Source organism: Octopus bimaculoides, chromosome 5, assembly GCF_001194135.2.
Source record: "Octopus bimaculoides isolate UCB-OBI-ISO-001 chromosome 5, ASM119413v2, whole genome shotgun sequence".
Taxonomy (NCBI): domain Eukaryota; kingdom Metazoa; phylum Mollusca; class Cephalopoda; order Octopoda; family Octopodidae; genus Octopus; species Octopus bimaculoides.
In genome coordinates, this window is record NC_068985.1 from 118,308,597 (window position 1) to 118,324,679 (window position 16,083).

Consider the following 16,083-nt stretch of genomic DNA (forward strand, 5'->3'; position numbering starts at 1 on the left):
AGATGACAGTGGCACTAGAAATCATTTCCCCAGCCTTTATAAATCAGTAGATATATATTTTTATATACAACATATTATGTTGATATGTTATTTGTCATACCAACAGACAACTATCTCTACAAAAAGTCTTTACTCTCTGTAAAGAAGTGTCAGATGTGTGTTTGTGTGTGTACGCATGCATGCATGTGTGCACACACACGCACACACATACACACTGGTTTAGTCTTGCTGAAGATACAGCATAGCTAAACAGTTAAGCAGTTTGCTTTCTGATCAAAATGTCTTCTGTTGAACCAAGCCTTGTGTATGAAATTTGGAAAACTGAAGCTGTGTGGATTATCTCTGTAATTGTGTCAAAATACACCCATTTCACTCTGTGAAGTGGCTGGTGATAAGAAGGACATCTTGCTGTGAAAACCACGCCAAAAGTGGAAGATGCTCCTGACCCATCTTGGAAGAGAGTAACTCAAAATAAGAACTGACTCAGACCATGGTGGTCCTTATAGCTCATGCTAGCAAGGAGAGCAGACAGATAAGAACGATGATGATGATTCTGGAAAGCTAAAGCAATTAACATGAGAATATGGAAACAGGTTTTGTATCCATTTGGCATGGAAGTTACTCACTTGGAATATTAAGAGGGATAGTTATATACAAGCAGTGTTACATTCATTTTTATTCTCAAGAAAATCAGCCTTGATTGAACAAACCAATGATGAAAGGTATTCCAGTCATGACCATCATGTCTTTTGTATTTCAAGGACTATATTGTTCAGTGTGATTTGAGGGAATTGGGCAGTTATTTTTAAAGGGTCATGTTATTGTGTAGGGGTGTGCTCATTGATCTGGCCACATAGTTTGAACAGCAGAATATCAGATAAGCAGTACAAGTGAAATGAAATGGCTTTGATGGGAGATTGAAACCATCTTGAAGTCTCACCTTATTCAGGAACTTACATTATATCCTTTATTGGTCTATAAAGGCAATCCTCTTCAAGATGTATACATTTGAATTTTCAAAAGTCTGGGGAGTTGAAAAATCTCTTAATTTCATGCACACATAAAACAAGTAGAAGCAAAAATTGAATGTATGAATTTTGGGGACTGCCTGTACCAGCATGATCTCATTAGTGTAATCTCCACAGCAGTTTCCACAAGAAACTACCAGTTAAATTCCTTACTGTTTTATGGTGGAGCTCGTTCACTCAATATGTAAGTTAACAACCTCCACCATTGTATTACCTTGTGATGTGTAACTTTAATTTACATTGAGATTGTTGTTATACAATTGAAATTTAATATTTTATTCAGTATACATTCAATGTTGTTGCGATTTGATAACTTCTGACAAGTAATATAAATATTAAAAAAAAGTAATTTCATTAATATATATATATTTTTTTCTCTCTCCCCAAACTTCCAGCTACTTATCCTTGATGGTCAAGAAATAAAGGACAACCCACCATTGGTTATGTCTAAAATACAGAAGTTTATTGAAGTGAAGCCTTATATTGATTTTAGAAAACTATTACGGTGAGAATTTTATATTAATTTCATTTGTTACTTAACTTTTTTAGAGATTTCCACACTCTGTGGAAGTTTATTATTTTACATATTTCTCTACTGGATGCTATTTGGGTGACTTTTTTCAAACCTTTGTCTATACAATTTGAAGGTATAGCCATGTTATTAAGAAGGTTACTTTGAAGCCATGTGGTTTCAGCTCCATTTCCATTGCATGGCTCTGTAAGCAGGTATCTTCTGTCACCTCAGAGTGACCATTACCATGTAAGTGGAATTGTAAATGGAATAAATGGAAGCTTTAGAAAGCCTGTTATGTCTGTGTTTTCCCAAAAAAACTGGTATTGTGTATGTGACCATGTCTTTGTTTACAATCTGCTATGGAAATGTTTATAGCTATTGAGCTGTTTGTTGTTCAAAGGACTGAAGGAAATTGTACCTTATTTGAAACAAAAGAGGATTGGCAACAGGAAGAGCATCTGGCCATTGACTCATGCCATCCTGGGTAAAGTTGATGTTAAAATGCTGATGGGGATTGCAGCTTGAAATTGTTTGGTATTGTAATCTAAAACAAATCTGTTTATTTTAGTTTTTTAAGTGTTATTTTAGTTTTTTAAACAACCATTAATACATCAAAAAACACGAGAGCTGTTCCTGTGTACCACATGTTTGTAAGAAAACCTCACCATTTTCAGGAATTGAAAAGATAGATGTATCTAGTCAAGTATTTGTGTTACATATTTTTGTAGGGAAAATATTGAATTGTTAGGTTCTTATTGTAACAAAGCATGATGCAAATAAGTTTCAATCATTCGTAACACAGTTTTGACGAAGTCCAACTGTGGCTTATAATGTATCAGGTTCATTTCTGCGTGTAGCAAAAGATGAAAATAGATGTTAAATTCATAATGATAATGACTGCAGCTGTCATGTCCAACTAGATTTTTAGAGCAAATATTTTATGAAATCTAATAATGGAAATTCTCTCTAATTAATTATGCTGTTTAAATGTAGAAGTGAGAATACATTTTTTAAAAATACAGAAGATAATGTTACCTTAATTCTTGGTAGATGCCATTTCTCATCACTAACACGTGCGCACACACACACACACCCACACACCCACACACCTCTAATTCTTCTGGGGAAAAGTATGAATGTTGCAATTTCCATTTCTCCTTCTTAAAATATGAGTATGATGTTTGTATCTAATGAAAAGAGACTAGTATTTATTGATCAAATTTCACAAATGTTTACTTTTTATTGTATTGAAATAAAACCTAAAATTTGCATGTTTTCCTGTGTCGTTTTATTCAGTTACATTATTCTGATCCCTATGGCTGTTTTGTTCTGTAAATCCATAAACTCTTGCAGTGATACAATAAATAAAGATGCTTGTGAAGCTAATAGTAACATATAAAAAAAAAACTTCTGATGAAATTGGTGACTTATAAATTTTTCTAACCTATAATTTCCTCTCTGTTGTAGTTATGATGCCAAGAAGAAGTTCTACTGTCAAGTCTTGTCAACAGATAACACCAAGTGCCTTGGACCAGGCAAGGGCAGAGTATATCCTCCTATGGAGGAATCAGCATACAGATTCTTGAAAATGTTCTTTCGCCGACACAATGTAGCTCTATCAAAATTACTTATGAAACTAAACCAAGCCACTCCAGTACCAGCTTGGCTTAAAGAAGATCTCCAAGAAACCTTATAGTATATATATATGTAATTTCAAAACCACACACACATACACACAAAATATTTATGTAAAAATACAATTAATATACACCTGTTTAGATTATTCATCTAACATTTAAAGAACATTCTAGTTCTTGCTTGGCAAAAAAAAAAACAAAAAAAAAAACCCAACAAAAAATCAAAACTCAAAACCCCAAAATGAATGCATTAAAAAAATTGTGTCTACAATTTCCTACTCATTAACACATCAACTCTTTTCCTTCTCTGCCTCCCAAGCATTTTGATAAAGTCAATAGGAATATGAGGATTTTATGTTGTAAGAAAATTTAAGATATTTTTAAAATTCAATTTCTATAATTAATCACATAAGCATTTATGAGAGGAACAAACCATCATTTCTCTCTCTACTTCTCATTATATTATCATCCTTCTTCATAATTACTACAGTGATACAAGTGAATACATTCTCATGTATGGAATGCTTAATATTTGAGTATAATTTGGTTGGTGTAAGTCTCATGCTATCAGGATTTGATGTATTTCAGCTATTCTTCTTCAATAAAATATTCCAGAGAGCATTATATATATATATATATATAATGATGTGAATATTGTATGATTTATTTGTATTCAAAAGTGTTAACATTTATTGAACAACAGGAAAAAAAAATTTTTTCCCCAAATATATGTTACATTTTTTGTTTTGGAAGGTTTAATTGTCATGGTGCTGGCCAGATTGGAACACTATGCAAGTCATTTAATCTTAATTGTAATGCTGTAAATTCCTAGAACAGCTGATAATTGCCCTCCATCGTTTTGTTGTTATATTTTTCTTTTGCATGCTGTGTGGGTTTCTTGTTAGTTGTACTGCTAATAAAATCCAAATATCATTTGAGAACTACAATTTACTGTAGGTGTTGCAGCTGAATAGTTAAGATGCTGAACTAAGTCACTTGTTTGAAAGCCAAGTATGATATGGTCTCTTTAATTAAAGTACATTACATTATATATATATATATATATATATATATATAATCTGAAGCAAGGGAAATACAAATATCAAAATACAGCATAAGTATAAGGGGCATTCATAGTTAGTATTATTAGGTTGATGTTCAAAGAAAGAATAAAAGTATAATGTTTCAAACAGTTCTTTGTTGGATAGTAGAGGAAAGTCCAGGAGAGACTGGGAAGGGACTAAAGGAGATAAAAAGGAAAGCTTAGATAGAATACATGTGGATTAGATTCACATGTTCAGCCTTACATATGTACATATGCACTACCCAAAGTGTCACTGCATGGCACTGTAGGCAGGTGTCTTCTACTGTAGCTTTGAGTTGGTCTGACCAATGTCTTGCATAGAGCTGGTAGATGAAAACTATGGAAGCTTGTTATATGCGTGTGTACATTTGAGAATGTTTACATTCCATGTCCCTGCATGAAAGCATCGAGCTAAAAACAATGACACTTGACATTCCCTGTCAACAAATCATTTTTAGCTCTGAATTTCCAAAAACAAGTGGAATAAAAGTCCCTTTCTTGAAAAACATGTGACGGCTAGTAGTTGGGGTGATTTAGCTCATGATCATAAGGCTGTGGGTTGAAATCTTGGATCAAGCAGCACATTGTGTTCTTGTGCAAGGTTCTTCATTTCACATTGCTCCAGTCAGTCTACTTAGCTGTAAATGATTACCAGCTGAGTGGTGGTATAGCTCCCTTTCCTTCGAGCTACTGCATCACAGAGGTAACGCTAGGTTCAAAGGATAGGAGTAGTTGAGAGGGTGTTTGTCTGCTCACAACTACATAGGTACTCTAACACAATTAGTAAACTGTACATTTTACAAAGCTGTTCTCATTCACAGGTGACAGTTGATTATTTTACTCAGGAAACAGATAAAGGTAAGCCACAAAGAATGAGTTTGGTTATAAAACAGTGCCTGTATATGTAGTTAGCCAACCTATATTAGCATGAAAAATGGATGTAAACTGAATGAATACACTCTCTCTCTCTCTTTCACTCACACACACACACACACACACACAACTGTGGGTGAGATGAACATTCTTATTTCATAATGGCTGCAGGCATTGTATGGTTAAGAAGTTTGCTTTGCAACAAAATGACTTCAAGTTCAGTCCCACAGTATGGCATCTTGGACAAGTTCTATCATATCTACAGATTGACTTGTACTTTGTGAGTGGCATGGGAACACTCGATAACTGTGGCAACCAATCTTGTGTGTATGTATAAATACACACATACACACACATATCCAACTTAATATGAATATTTTGTTAGAACACTGAATACTGTGGTATTTAACTTGAGAGACTCTCAAGATAATTACTACAGTATTTCACATTCTAACAAAACATCCATGTTATGCTGGATATAAAAATTTCCTTATATATATATATATATATACTGACCGAGAGCTTTGGAAATGTGCTGTGTGTGAGAAGACCCGGCAAGCCAAGTGAGATCGTTGCCAGTGCCCCTGGACTGGCTCTTGTGCGGGTGGCACATAAGATGTACCATCTTGAGCGTGACCGTTGCCAGTACCGCCTGACTGGCCTTTGTAGGGTTTTCGAGCGAGATCGTTGCCAGTGCCCCTGGACTGGCTCTTGTGTGGGTGGCACATAAAAGACACCATTTCGAACGTGGCCGTTTTCGTGCGGGTGACACGTAAAAGCACCCACTACACTCTCGGAGTGGTTGGTGTTAGGAAGGGCATCCAGCTGTAGAAACACTGCCAAATCAGATTGGAGCCTGGTGTTGCCATCCGGTTTCACCAGTCCTCAGTCAAATCGTCCAACCCATGCCAGTATGAAAAGCGGACGTTAAACGATGATGATGATACATAAATATTACATAAAGGGGATTAGCGGGATCTAGACAACTACCACAGGATGTACAGAAGAGGAAAGCAAATTGAACATCTAGGAATTTTGATTATTGGTAGAGTACAAGACAAAACAAATGAAGGAATAAAGTTATTGGTATCACATTAACCAGTTATTGTTTCAATAACAGTTGGAGTAAAAAGTCATTCATCATGCTGGAATAAATATAAACAATAATTGTGTGGGTCCATGAAACCCAACCCAACCTGACATTTCATGAAGGCCTTTAAACAATATGTTTGCACATGAATAGGTATGGCTACAAATACTATCAAAAGGAGGGACTTCTGTAGTTATAAAGTAACCATATTAACTGAAAGACATAGAATAAAGGGTTGAACAGACAGAAAGGCATATATGTTTCTAGATAAGACTGTGATGCCAAGCTCAATAGGTTAGGCAAGATAAAAGATGGATAATTTAGTAGGTTGTCTGAGCAAGGAAGAGTGTATTCCATTTTGGGTCAATAAATACAATGATATTCACAGGTCTTTATTAGGGGGAGTAACATCTAAGAAACAAGAATAAACGAGAGAAACAAATGCAAGAAGAGGGTTGTGAAGAATAGAAAGAAGACGATCATTGTCCAAATGTTATAGTAAAATAAAATAATGGAATTATCACAACATACTGATTCAGCAAAAAGTTTTATAAGAGGGTTAAATATTGAAATGGGAAACATTGGTAGATTAATATTCCTAGAAGTTGTTAATACCTTTATAAAGGATAAAAGGGATGTGGAACTGTATGTGTGGAGAGATCAGAGTATAATAATAGTAATAGTGAGAACTGGAATGCAGTTGCTAGAAATGTTCTATTTTATAATTTCCTGTGATACACGAGTTAGCTAATGGAAGTTTCAAAAAAAAAATTTTTTAATGTGTGTATGTGTATGTAGAAGCAAGAAACTGAAAAGCTAGTGACTAGATGCAGTTGGATCGATGACTGGCTCATTATTAACAATATGTGACTAACAGCAATATTGTTCATAAATTGTATTTATTAAACAAACTTATTTGTTATAATAGAAAAAAAAAAATAATAATAATTCAGAGAATTCTTTGTTTGTGTACAGTTAGATCAGATGATTTGAGGCTGGGAATCTTATATATTTCCAATTACTCCATTGTGAACTAATTCATTCTGTTATCAGTTGAACAAGTTATGTGCCTACTCTAATGATCTAGCACAATAACTGAAGCTAGGATTGAACCCAAGTTCAAGTGATCAGTAATTTAGTACCTCAGTCTTACAGTGGTCTAAATTTGCAGGCTGCAATAGTATGTTAAAACAACCTGTGTATACCAGTGTGTGTATGTCTAATGTAATATTTAGTGTTATCAATTAGTATAGATTATAATCATTTACTGATTGTGGAGCTCTGTACTAGAAATAGAGGTGAGATTGTCATACAAGTTTCATCTAAAAGCTTATTCAACCAGTGTATTTATGCGCGCGCACACATACGGAGTTGTTCTAGTACTCTCATCTGAAATTGAGTACCAGTGAATCTTGCAGTGGGCTGGCATCCTGTTCAGAAGGAAGAAATGATCTTGTACTCCAGGCCAAAATGTCTTGAAAACCGAGATAAGCGCAGCCGCATTATCCTATAGGCTTCGGGGAGATAACTCTGTATTGTTTCGATTTTAGTTATCAAACATGACTTGCTACGGTTTCCAATATTGGTGAAAGGTTTTGAGGGAGAAAAGCAACATTAAGTCGTGTGTCGATATCTCATGTTCAACTTTGATATTTTCTTTTACAAGCAATAACATTTTTATAACTCTGTATGATTTTGTTGATTTTTCTTTTCATTTATTAAACAAACTTATGTTTATGGGTTTTTTATAGTTATTCCAGTTTTTGTTCTTTTTTTTTGTCTTGTTTTATTTGTTCTTCATTGTTTTAGTTTACAGGCAAGGGTGTATGGTTAGGAAATTCACTTCATATGGCCCCGTTGTGTATCATCTTTGGCAAGAGTTTTCTACTCTGGCATTAGACTATTTAATGCATTGTGAGCAAAACTGGCACATGGAGATTGTGTAGCTTATTTTGTGAGTGTGTGTGTTTGTGCTTGTATAGGTATGTCTCTGTGTTTGCCTCAATACTGGCACTACTTGAAAAAAAAAAGTGCTCTATGATTGTCCTGTAATTTAATGCTATATATAGAGATTACTAACATAAGTGCCTGACTTAAAAATAAGTAGGGCCTCCATCAGTAAAGATTGATCATACAACTGCACATGAATGCATAGGCCTGGGTGAAATGTTTTCAGGAAGACTGGCTTCTCATCATCATGATACCAATGCTTTTCAAAGAAAAGAAGGTCCTTTAACTTGAGCTGAAAAAGTTTGGCACCAGTGTTGTCATAGCTACAAGTAGCCTAAATTGATACTACAAGGCTTAACCCTCTGACAATTCAGTCAATCCACTATCCTGGACTGATACTTTGTCTCTGAAAGGATCAAAGGCAAAGTTGACCTTGGCAGTATTTGAACTCAGAGTGCAGGGTGTGACATTCTGCCAAACCCTCAAGTGAATCTTTTAATTTGCTTTTTTAAGAATGAGCACTGGTGCCAATATAACTGAGAGGGTATATAAAACCCTTCAAGGTCGTACCCTAGCATGGCTGTAGTCCAATAGCAGTGTTATTGGTTGTAGGTTCCCAATGGATTGGTGAATGGTCCACTGCATTTTTAATGGTTAAAATGTCAAGAGACTCTGTACTCCTGAAGCAAAACAAATATCATTGGGTTTTTAGTTTAAAAGTACTGGTTTATTGGATTTATCTTTACACCTTTGTTTGCATTTTTACATCTTTCATGAATATACATTAGCAAAGCACATGTGTACATACACACACACACACACACACACACACACACATTGTCATCATGGTCTTTCTCAGATCTGAGAAATGTCCTGCTTACTTCATTTGTTTTTGTTTCATTTTCTCTATATGGGCTCCTGTGTAACAATGGTGACCCAGTTTTGAGATACAAGGACTTTTTCAGTGTAAATTAATGGTGCATAAAGTAATCTACTATTCTATAACTGAGGTATTTTTTCAACACTTGATGAACAACAAACTGTTACAAAATTCAGTGGTAACTCCTGTCCAACTTGAAAAATATACATCATCATCATTTAGCATCTACTTTCCATGCTGCCATGGGTTCGATGGTTTGACTGGAACTAGCAAGCTGGAGAGCTATACCAGGTTCCAGTCTGATTTAGCATGGTTTCTACAGCTGGATGCCCTTCTTAATGCCAACCATTTCAAGAGCATAGTGGGTACCTTTTACATGTTATCAACACCAGCCACAACTTTGATTTCACTTGGCTTGACGAGTCCTCTCAAACACAGCAAATCACCAAAGGTCTTGATCACTTGTCATCACCTCCATGAAACCCAACATTCAAAGATCACGCTTTACCACCTCACCTCATGTCTTCTTGGGTCTATCTCTTTCACAGGTTCCCTCCACAGATACTGGCACTTTATGCAGCTGTCCTCGTTCATATGTAGAATAAATAAATAGAAAAATAGTCACACATGTATAGACTGAAGTACTTTAAGACACCATGAACAAACATGATAAGTTTCTTAATATTTTCTGCAGTTTCTCTCTACCAAATTCCACACTTGACTGAGATATTACATAGTGAGATCAAATCTAGAACTGTGTAGTTGCAAAATACAAGCATACACCCATTTTGTTTTCATTTTATTACTATAGTATGTCTTTAAAGTGTACCAGAAGAGGTGGAGTACCTGGCAGGGTACCTCACAACCAGCTGAGAGGTTTTTACTAGGACATTAAACTATAAAATGGTTCCTTCTAACCTTATATGCTACAGCATTATTACAACAAAAAAATCAAAAATAAAGCTTTTTTTTTTTTGTTTTAAGAAATTCACTTTGTACTTATGTGGTTTTGAGTTAAATCTTTACTGCACAGTACTTTTTTAAGTGCCTTCTACCATAACCGTGGATCAACCAAAATCTTGTGACTGAAATTTAGTAAATAGAAACTTGTGTAGAAGTCTGTTGGAAGGACCTTTCATTTTCTTTAGTGGTAGATTTAAACTGTTGCATCATTTAATATCACCACTTGGTTCTTGAGTGCCTTTAGTAGAGTCCTCTTAGTTCAGGACTGAGGATAACTTCTTCCCTTCAATCTGAGACCCATCATTCCTCTAATACATCATTAAAAATATTAAAAGTAAAAAAAATGTGGTGTTTTGTTAGCTTGAGTATAGCTTCGTAAAATATGAACTTAGCTGTGGTTACACTCCATGCAGATGAAAACCTCACACCCAGTGAATTGATATATAACACTGTAAATTTTAAAGAGTGCTGCAACTGGTCTTGGAAATAGGGGTTTTGCCTGTCAGCTAGGGGATTATTAACTCACATCTTGTCACCATCATCACATTCTGTCTCTGTTAAAGAGACTTAGCCTTTTAGTGAATAAAATTGTGCATTATACAAGGAAGATAGACTGAAAGAGGTGGGGTTTGTTCTCAGTAACTGGAGACCTCTGTAGTAACGCCTTGTCTCATGTGCATGCGTAGTTCGACTCTCTCAACGTTTTCCCGCATTTATCTTTCTCTTGTGTCGACAACTTCGTGGGCGAAGGACGTGTTTTGTATCGCTCTCTTCGAGACCGAACTAACTCGTGTGACGGGATCAGCGGACAAGTGATGGAACGACCAACAGCCGAATAACCAATGCTGTATGAATATACCGACAAGAACTGCCGAATAACCATGCTGTATGAATATACTACAAGAATAAATATTGTTATGTTTCTGGTTTAGAGACTGCGTTATCCGTTCTTCATTTTTCATTCTTAAAGTTTGATGTGAGGAATTAGGTATTTAACCTAAAGGTTAAATAATGAACGATATTTCTTACACCTCCATTGATTGAATTTGACCATGTACCTGTATACATAGGCCTGGGCAAGGTTTTAAGTGGAAAACTACCACTTGCTTATTCATGCAAGTCTCCACATCACTGATGCTCAAAGAAAAGTTTACCATTTTAGGATTGATACAGCTTGGCACTAACGTTATAACTGTCAAAACACAAAGTACTGGAGAAAATACAAGTCATCACATGTGATGTTGTCATATCAGTTCATCAACCTGATCAAAACTTGATTGGAGGAAAAGCAAAATTGACCTCAGCATGTTTGAAGTTATTTATAACACAGAGTGTCAGAAGAAATACTGCCAGGCACTCTATCAAGTGTTTTGGTAATTCTTCCAATTCATTAACTTCGTTCTCATTATAAACATGAATAAAATATAAGTGCATTTTGGCTGTTTCTTTGTTTGATGTTGCCATTCCTCCCACCACATACACACCACCACCAAGGAGAAGCTATCAAGAAGATATATAAATTCACTAGACAAATAACATCATCATCATCATCATCGTTTAACGTCCGCCTTCCATGCTAGCATGGGTTGGACGATTTGACTGAGGACTGGTGAAACCGGATGGCAACACCAGGCTCCAATCTAATTTGGCAGAGATTCTACAGCTGGATGCCCTTCCTAACGCCAACCACTCAGAGAGTGTAGTGGGTGCTTTTACGTGTCACCCGCACGAAAACAGCCACGCTCGAAATGGTGTCTTTTATGTGCCACCCACACAATTTCAAATTTTAGCACAAGGCCAGCAATTTCGAGGGAAAGGGTGAAATAAATTACATTGACCCTAGTGCTCAACTGGTACTTATTTTATTGACTCTAAAAGGATGAGAGGCAAAGTCAACCTTGGTGGAATTGAACTTAGATTGTAAAGAGAAACAAATGCCACTAACAATCCTTGCAGCTCGCTGTCTTCACACGAAACAAATAATTGCAACTAGACTTAGACATTGCATTTTGTTATAGTGCACATAGATAATGATGATGTCAAATATAATTAAAACAAAACGGACCTGCCCACAACTTTGATTTTTAAAAATGTTGAACTACAAATCTGTTTGGAGAAAAAAAGAAAACAAAGCATCATGAAAATGTTGTGAATTTATCTGCTTGGTTGTACAGAATTAGACATAGTTCTGTGATGCAATGTGTATGTATATAGTTGACTTGTCTTTCCTTAATTTAATATGCTTAGTCCAAATCCTGAAGTTTAATCAATAAGCCAGCAAAAGATTTCTATGGGGTTGTTCAATCTACTAGAAATAACAACCAAATTTTGAAAAAACTTTTGAGATGGTTACAACTGGAATACCTTTGATCATAGATTTGTTCATTCAGGGCTGATCTGGAGGCTAAGCAACTGCAATACTGCTAATTAGGGAGATACTGCAATGATGGCTAAAATATTATCAAGATTTATTTCCTATCTTTCTGGATACTACAATAGTGAACAAAACAAGTTCTATTTTATTAATTAACTCGATATTGTTGTGATTGATAAAATAGTGGGCAGTTCTATCATTACTGTTGTTACTTCCAACATACTTTCAAGTATTGTGCACATGTAACCCACTAGTTAAGATAACACAGTAAAAATCTGAACAAGTATGATGACAGGTCACTTTAACCTAGTATTTCTCAAATGGTGTACTATGGGGCAAGGAGAGTTGTAGGTTTCAAAAAATATAATTTAAGTCTTTAGTAAATCCATATTAATGCTTGAGCATCTTAAAAACTGTGGTATGCAATAGCTTCCAATATTTTTATCAAGGTATGCAATAGGTTCCAATATTTTTATCTAAATTTTCGACTTTAAAACATTTTTTAAAAAACTTTCTATGTGAAGTTCATCAGTAATTGTTTTTATTTGATCTCAACAGTACCATGAAGTAAAAAAACCCTGAAATTTACTAATTAAATTTTTTCAGGACAAGTATATCTATATCACAAGCTCTTGATTTAAGCATTTATACTTTTTAAACAAGGTTTCATACAGAAAATGATACTGTTTTGACCCCCCCCCCAAAAAAAATACAATGTCATCAGGATTAATTACACATTGAAATTACACTACCTTGTATGCAGATTACTACTGTGTGTATGTAAACATACTGAGTCTCTTGTTATGAAGATTGTTTTGGTTTTATAACCAAGTTAATGAGAGAAAATAATTAAGAACTGGATTTTGAGTCGCATTAAATTCTTTAGATATCTTAGAGTCTCTTTAGATTATCTTCAGATTTAACTTGTTCTCTTCTCTCTTTAATGCCCAACTAACTATTAATGATAATGATAATGAACTTATTGTATACAGTGCTCAGGTGCACTACAGCTCATTAAAAAATGTAACCAAAACTGCAAGAACAATACATAGAATATGGACAGGAAGTGAACAGCGCAGAAGTCCTTAAAAAAAAAAGAAAGAAGTAATGGGGTGGGGGACATCAGGTGTGCTGCTGGCAAATTTCAAGAAGCATGGAAGTTTTGAAGGATGTAGTGTCTTGATAACTAACAACTGATGGAGGTAATTTATTCCATGTTTCAATAATTCTGAGTGCTAAGAAATGTTTCCAAAAATCATGTGAGCTGTGTTGTTTTTTTGCTTTTGTAAGTATGTCCATGAGTGTTAAACATATGTAATTCAAAAATATCCCAAGTTGGAAAGATGGTAGATAATCTTGTGGGCGTCTATCAAGTCAGTTGCCAAATGTTGGAGCTTTAATGTGTCCATGCCCAAGGAAGCAAGACGTTCAACATGGCAGGTATTTGTCTGGTTGCATGTTTCTGAACAGTTTCCATGAGACTGATATGCCGAGCAAGATAGGGGTTCCAGACTGGTGATGCAAACTCTAATACTTCAATAATTACAAATATGGAGCTATACCCAAGATGCATTGTATGGCTGTATGGTTAAGATGTTTGATTTGTAACCACTTGGTTTCTGGTTTGATCCTACTGCATGGCATCTTTAGCAAGTGTCTTCTGCTACAGCCTTTGATCATTTCACCAGTGTCTTCCGAGAGAAATTTAGCAATATTTACTAAACAGAAGCATGTGTGTCGTATATAATGCAAATGGGGAGTTTCCATGTGTCATTGTATCAAATATTGTGCACCAGTGAAATTTATACATTTCCTTCTATAAACAAAATGTTCAGTTTGACATGGGAAAACCAGTGGAGTATAGCACTTTATTTGAAAACAAGTAGGTCAGGGAGGGTATTCAGCTGACTGATGTAGTTCTATCACACCTATACCAGCCTGGAAAAAGTTGACTTAAAAAAGATGATGATATCTATACGTATGTAGAGTTTCACTGTGTAATTAAGGCTGTTGGGGGCTTCTTTGGCTGCTTCAGAGGACTGGTTTTGTTGTTAATTAATTCCACGAGATTTTCTGAAAACTTTCATTTCCAGGTTGCATGGTGATGGTATTTATTAAAATGTAAACAAGCCTCTGCTTGTGAAATGGTAGAAAGTTGATGACAGCTTGACAATTGTTTTTCCTGTATCAATATAGTGTGGAAAGTTACAAATGAATAGTCATATCAATTATGAATGTAGTTACACTGTATTGATGTTGTAACAATTATTGTCAAGCTGTCACCAGCATTTCACCTAAGCATGAACTTGTTGACATTTTAATAATTTCCCACAATTATCACTCAATATATTGGGATGGAAAAGTAAGTTGATCATAGTTGAGTTGCTAACAATGAAACTGGTGGGTTCAATTCTTGTCTCAGGTTATCAAAAAAGCTCTCATAAATCTAATTTTGTGAGATTAAATATATGGAGATGACTCCTTATAATTATATATTCTCAACTCATGTTCACACGATCAAAAAGAGAAAACTAAAATATTCTTAATTACAAAAAGATTCACAGAAACTGTAAATAGAATGTAAAGATGAAGGGGAAGAAAGGAAAAAAAAATCAAGAATTACATAGATAAATACGATCAAGAAAAACTGGCACTTTGTCAGCTACAACGACAAGTATTCCAGTTACCCTGATCAACAGAACAGCATACTCGTGAAATTAATGTGCAAGTGGTTGAGCTCTCCATAGACAAACACATCCTTAAAAGGAAGATACAGCATGACACAGAATGTGACGAGGCTGGCCCATTGAAATACAGGTACTACTCATTTTTTTGCAAGCTGAAATAAAGGGTCTTGCTCAAGGACACAACATGCCACAAGGAATCAAATTCATGCCTTTACGATCTTGAGCCGGATAACCTAACCACTAAGCCACAGGTTAAAATACAAAGATTATATGAGGAGAGCAGAAGAGAAGACTGACATGGTGATCCATGATATTGAGCCTGCGGAGAACAGGCAATTCAAGATGATCGGGGGTGGGGACTGGTACTCTAGTACAATGATATGCAATCTTTCATGGATGATATTCTTTTATTCGCTTCACATGGAAAACCTCATAGACCACTAGCTATAAAATTACTTTTAATTGTATTATGTAACAACACAGTAGGCCATAAAACTTGCTGTGGACCATAAAAACTTTGATATGAACAGTTGGTGGTCCACCTGTTCTCTGTTGTGTTATCACTACTTCGTGAGTAATGAATCTAATGATGGCTCAAGGGAGGATACTCAAGAAATTTAATTCATTCTACTAAGGAAGACTGATTGAGTGTTTTATATTCTTTTCTACTCTCGGCACAAAGCCCGAAATTTTGGGGGAGGAGGCTAGTCGATTAGATCGACCCCAGTACGCAACTGGTACTTAATTTATCGATTTGGAAAAATGAAAGGTAAAGTCGACCTCGGCGGAATTTGAACTCAGAACGTAAAGACAGATTAAATACCTATTTCTTTACTGCCCACAAGGAGCTATATACAGAGGGGACAAACAAAGACAGACAAACGGATTAAGTCAATTATATCGACCCCAGTGCGTAACTGGTACTTATTTAATCGACCCCGAAAGGATGAAAGGCAAAGTCGACCTCGGCAGAATTTGAACTCAGAACGTAACGACAGACGAC

At 35.4% G+C, this 16,083-nt stretch overlaps 1 protein-coding gene across 2 annotated transcripts in view; it reads left to right on the plus strand.

Moving 5' to 3' along the window:
• The window catches only part of LOC106883670 (bifunctional heparan sulfate N-deacetylase/N-sulfotransferase), a 119,830-nt gene extending 111,850 nt beyond the window's left edge, over nucleotides 1-7,980 (plus strand). For both annotated transcript variants that reach the window (XM_014934769.2, XM_014934768.2), the window contains exons 12-13: nucleotides 1,424-1,533; nucleotides 3,010-7,980. In XM_014934769.2, coding sequence (XP_014790255.1) covers nucleotides 1,424-1,533; nucleotides 3,010-3,238 — 339 coding nt within the window. In that variant the 3' untranslated portion in view covers nucleotides 3,239-7,980. The remainder of the gene's footprint in view (nucleotides 1-1,423; nucleotides 1,534-3,009) is intronic.
• The last annotated feature ends 8,103 nt before the right edge of the window (nucleotides 7,981-16,083 follow it).